Source organism: Trichechus manatus, unplaced genomic scaffold, assembly GCF_000243295.1.
Source record: "Trichechus manatus latirostris isolate Lorelei unplaced genomic scaffold, TriManLat1.0 scaffold00126, whole genome shotgun sequence".
Taxonomy (NCBI): Eukaryota; Metazoa; Chordata; class Mammalia; order Sirenia; family Trichechidae; genus Trichechus; species Trichechus manatus.
In genome coordinates this window covers 7,356,181-7,361,855 of record NW_004444062.1, presented here as the reverse complement: position 1 = coordinate 7,361,855, position 5,675 = coordinate 7,356,181, and the positions used below count along the sequence as shown (strand labels likewise).

General features: G+C 39.8%; 1 protein-coding gene across 1 annotated transcript; it reads left to right on the top strand.

Annotated features, from left to right (window-relative positions):
• Positions 1-294: 294 nt before the first annotated feature.
• Positions 295-2,432, top strand: CUNH4orf19 (chromosome unknown C4orf19 homolog). The gene is made up of 2 exons (XM_004384686.1): positions 295-326; positions 1,520-2,432. The coding sequence occupies exons 1-2, from the start codon at positions 295-297 to the stop codon at positions 2,430-2,432; spliced, it is 945 nt and encodes a 314-aa protein (XP_004384743.1).
• The last annotated feature ends 3,243 nt before the right edge of the window (positions 2,433-5,675 follow it).

The window sequence follows — 5,675 nt, the reverse complement described above, 5'->3', positions numbered from 1 at the left end:
GTGAGATGGGGATGAAAATACATAACTCATAGGTTGGTGAAAGGGCTTGGCACAGGGATAAGTGTCAATAAATGTTTGAGAACTCTGAATCGGTGACGTTAGATACATGAAGGAGTTCCTAGTAACCAGTGCCCCTCTACCCTCCATCCACGTGTTGCCCCTTTGCCAAAATTATGACTCTACTAATTTTGAATGTTTAGGAAATAAAAAATATTAATTCCTATTACCATATTATTCACTATGTTCTCTCCTTGTTATATTTTCTTTTCCAGATGGTAACAAAAAATAATCCAGATGGGGTGCACTTGCTGTAAAATGATACAAAGGTAAAGTTGAAAAAGACTTCATCTGAACAGAGGAATTTGTGGTCACTTTTAGAGACCACGCATGGATTCAGTGCATTTATTCAGCTTGGAACATGATTGAAATTGGCAATAAATTAAAAGGTTGGAACTGCTTTGATGTCATTTAAGAGGATGTATGGCCTAGATTTTTAAACTCTTTTTGGTCACTCGTCAGAGCCTGTTGAGAATGCCATCATTCTCTGAGACGGAATTTCCTTTGGCTTGAATTTACATTTCTCCAGGGTGCTTCAACACAAAGAAAAGCTTAGGTTTCAGAGGATGTATGAAATTGCATCACTGAAAATAAATCGCCCCAGCCACATGTGTGCTTTTAATTTTGTCCATATTTTATTTTATGAAAATATTGGTGATATGCATAGAATGCCACATAAAATAAAGGGATAAAATTAACTGACAGTCTTGCCCCCTTCCAAATAAAACTGTCTTTATTATTCTAGTTTTATTCCAGATACATACATATCTTTTACTTATATACACATACCTATATATATATGCCTAACATCACATTATGTGTGTGTGTATATATACATATACACACACATATATATGTGCATAAAGTGATGTTAGGCATTATTCAAAACACATTTATCATAAGTATCTTTCATGCTGCTGTAGGCTTCATAGCTATCATTTTAATGACTGTATAATATTCCACTGAGGGGATGTACCATCATTACTTAACCATTTATTTCCCTATTATTGGACATTTATCTTATTTACTTTTTTTTTTTTAATTCCAAAAACCACTTTGTACTTTGCCTTCTTTTCTCCCTGTTTTGGATCTTTTCTTAAGATCTGTTTGTAGTGGTAGAATGTTCTTGTACCAACTACATCTATTTGATGTAGACAGACTTATATAGGTTTAGGAGCCCTGCTGGCACAGTAGTTAAGAGCTAGGCTGCTAACCAAAAGGTCAGCAGTTCAAATCCACCAGCCGCTCCTTAGAAACCCTATGGGGCAATTCTACTGTCTCCTCTAGAGCCGCTATGAGTCGGAATCTACTTGACGGCAACGGGTTTTTGGTTACATGGGTTTAAAAGATTAATTAGTCATAGAAATTAAATTAACAGCAATAATGGAAAGACACAGAGTCTGTGGTAGAAAGTACTGATCCTCCTGCAAACCTGACAGGTTTTCCATATTCTCACCCCCAGCTATTTCTTTGATCCAGTGCAAGCGTCCTCCCCTGGCTACGTCAATGAAGTAAGCAGCTGCAAGTTAGATGAAGACGACACTGTTAGATTAAAAGACAAACAGAGCAGTAAAGTCCTGGTGCATAAAAATGATCTTCAAGATGAGTACTTGAAGAGAACTGAGAGCCAAAGCAGAACGGCTAGTTTCCAGGAGCTCTGCCGGCCTCACAGAGAACCTCTCCCTCAGAGGGACCCAGGAGGGAACCACTGCATGGAGAAGACTGGTGGTGCCGTCAATGGTGTTGGTCCCGCTGCTGCTTTGCAGCCCACTGCGAATCCCAGGCCCCAGCATGATGACAGGGACTCCTTGGCCAGTACTGCAAACAATGATGTTCACCCAGCTCTTCCCTTCCTTGAAGGAGAGGGCACCAGGAAACAGGATTATGCCCTGCCAGTTTCAGAAGAAACCCAGGTCATCCAAAGTGGAAGCTCCAGAGCTCCTTCCAAGGCAGAAAGTCATGCCTTGGACGTACAAGACCATGTCTTACAGATACCAGCTCCAGATTACCCACAACTTTGGGACTCAGCAGTAGACAATGTTGATCATGAGGAAAAGGATTGTCTATTCCAGAACCATACTGAGGATGAGCCCCCGAAGCAAATTTTCCTTCATAACTTGAATATGCCCTGCATGTTGGGAAGCTGGGATTCATTCAATGAGGGCATGGCAACAGAAGTTTTAAGTGTCTACTTTAAAGAGGAGGATCCTGCTCTGGCCGAGCCTGTAGTTGACACAAGAAATGGGCAGGAGGATGTCCATGCTTCCAATGGAGACAGGAACGGAGAGATGGTGGACGAGGATGCAGCAGTGGCAGAAGCCCTTGCGGCTTTAGAAGCTGCTACTGCAGGAGAAGATATCGATGAGGTATATTAGGGGAGAGGATTGTGCAGGCAAGTAAGCTACTGTCTGGACATGGCTGAGCATGAGGGGTACATTTGCTCGTTAGATACAGAGCTGATATTCCGCCAGCATGCACCAGTGCAGCCATACCAGTTGTTTACACCAGCCTCTGTTGGGACTGTCATACCTGTGCCATAGAGCTTGTTACATATTTGGAGCATCACTCTGTTTAGATGGGCTATTGTGTAGAACATGCCACTAGAATAAAAATCAGAGTGTGCACCCATGTCCACAGCAAATGCAGAAATTAAGCAGCCTATTTGCCATCCCTCAAAGCTCCACAGAATGTCTAATTCAGATGTTCACAAGAATGCGTTGAAGTCCCGATTCTTAATCCCAAAGGCACAGAATCTCAGAGCATTCTGTTTGACTGTAAATTCCTTATCTTGCTTTTGAGAGCCAAATGTTGGCCTGAACCTGAACAAGGTGACAACTCACTGAAAGTGCCTAATATGTACCCAGAGCATGGCTTACCTTCAGGAACAATCGCCCAGGGAACTGATAACTATTTATTTAACAGTGAGTTATGCTCAGAAGCTTTCAGGGTAGAGCAGAAATCATCAGTAAACAAATGATTAGTCAGTAGCTGTGATATTAAGACACCTTAACCTTAACACTTGTACATTATTACTTTTTAATCTCTTTTGGAACTGGGGAAGCTAGCCAAAATAATTCATGAAACTGCTGTGTCATATTTGGGTCTTAAGTTCATGAGGTTTGGAACCGCGAAGGGATATATGGATTGTTTTATGCCATTAAATGTCTGATTCTGATTAAAATATAACGTGTTTGTCTTAACTTGAAGGTGGTTCTAATTTTCTCAGATTGAGTATCAGTAATACTGGATGTTTCTTTCAATTTATGAGGTAGACTAGTAAATTACAGCCAAGGAAGAGACCAAGTTAGTGAGCTGAGCAAGGCCTTGGCTCTCTGTTCTTCAAGTTCAAACTCTGATGCCATGCCTACTGCCTTCCCTTAAGGATGACCAAGTCCTCTACAGACTTCAGCCTTCTAATTTATAAAAACAAGGACAGCCGTTCTGACATAACTCATTGGAAAATTTGTGGTAGTTAAGGATGGTTGAAATGCTGTATAAATATACAAAAGTTTTAACATGGAAGACGATTTAGTATGGTGTTTCATAGCACAGGCTCTGAAATCTGATTGACCCTGTCTTGATTTCCAGCTCTGCCATGTGGCCTTTGGCAAGTAACTTACCCTTTCTATTTGTCCATCTGTTAAGTGAAAATAATAATATTGCATGCTTGTGAAGATTAAATGAGATGAAGCAAGTGTTTTTCGAAGTGCTTGGCACATAGTAGGCACTCAATAAAATAAGTCTTATTAGTTAAAAACAAATCCTTTAAAAAATTTTTACATCCTCACAACTGAAAACTCTAATACTGTGAAGTATTTATAATGTCATTGCTGCATTTCGGTAATTAGTCATCATAAAACATGATTTCTGAGCCTTCCAACATCTTTAAGATTGACCTCCTTAAAAATGCTTTATAGGAATATGTTATGCTGGGTTTGTTAATATTGTGGTGACAAGTTGTCTCTACATACAAGGTCACTCAGCCCCCTGAAAAGATAAAGTGTTGGCATTGTGAATTGCATTGTAGGTGTGTTTGCTATTCCGTTTAGTACACCAAATGCATAATGCACATTCCTTCAACAGTTTCCCAAGTGTATCATTTGGGATTAGCTTCAGCCACATGTGATGAATGGCTTAAACAAACAGTAGTTTATTTCCCTCCAATGTAAAACAAGTCTTTAGGCGGCAGTCCAGACTGCTAGGGCATCCTGTGGTATCAGAGATCCATTCTCTTACCATTTTAGTTTCTATTCTCAAGGTCAGCTCATGGTCCAAAATGGATAGTGGAGCACTAGTCATTACATTTACTTTCCATGCAGGAAAAAGAAGAGTCAGAAGATGCTACTCTGTCTCTTTAAAGGACCTCCTGGAAGTATAATTTAACCGTTCCACTTGTATCTCATTGATCAGTAGCTGATCACTTGGCCACATCTAGCTGCAAGAGAGGTTGGGAAATGTAGTCTTTCTAGCTATGTGCATGGCCTCCCCAGATAAATTCAGGATTCTGAAACCGAGAAGGGGGAGAATGGACATTGAGTTTTAGGGTGAACAGCTTGTACTCTCTGCCACACCAGGTCCTCAAAACACAAAAGCCTCGGATAATGCTAGTTGGAAAGAATTTGAAAATTTTTATTTACATTTAGTATGACACAGAAGGGACTTAAGCCTTTGGTTCAGGGGAAGGAGCACTGGACAGATACCACCATCTCAACTTGCTGTTAGTGCCTCCAAACAGAAGAATAAAAGAAGAAAATTCAGACAGGGAAGGGGTAGGGCAAGATGTTAGTGCAGACAGTTCTCTTTCCCTTGAACAGAAATATCCTCTGCATACATATATAATTTTACATTTCAGGACTGCTATAATTGACATAATTGACCATAATTGACAACTGTCTTAGATACTAAAGATTCTTTTTGTGTGAATAAGTGCTTCCAAAGGGTTAGAGATGACCAAGAATTCTAAGCATTTTTAAAAAGCAATTCTCGCCCCTTTTGTCTTTACCCCGAAATCCAGTCTCCATCAAAGGATGTCAGAGGAAGGTCAAAATCTTTCTGTTGAAAAGAAGTTGCATATTTCAGCCTTATCCATCAGCTTGTCTAGCAGCCATCTAAGCATCCTGCTGCGTAGTAGTATCTTCTTTCTGCAACTTGGTGCAACCTTATCAGAAAAGTAATGGTGAAAATAGTGAACCTTTTCAAACATTTTGAGTAATTTGAATATACAGATTCACCCTGAATGTGAGATACTATGATTTTAGCAAATTGGATCATGTGGATATTGACCATGTTACATTTTGATTTAAGATTATTTAATATTGCATTCTTGAGCTAGAAAAATACATTTAACATTTTACTGGGAAAATTAAGCTATCATATAAATTTGAAATGTTTTTCTCTGGTTTCCAATGCAAAATGTTACAACTGGCAAGCCAGATGGCAAAAGAGCAAAGAGAATTTTATATAAAACCCATTTCCATTGAGTTGATTCCAACTCATAGTGACCCTATAGGACAGAGTAGAACTGCCCCACAGGGGTTCCGAGGTGTAATCTTTAAAGAAGCAGACTGCCACATCTTCCTCCTGTGGAGCAGCTCGTGGATTTGAACCACCGACCTTCC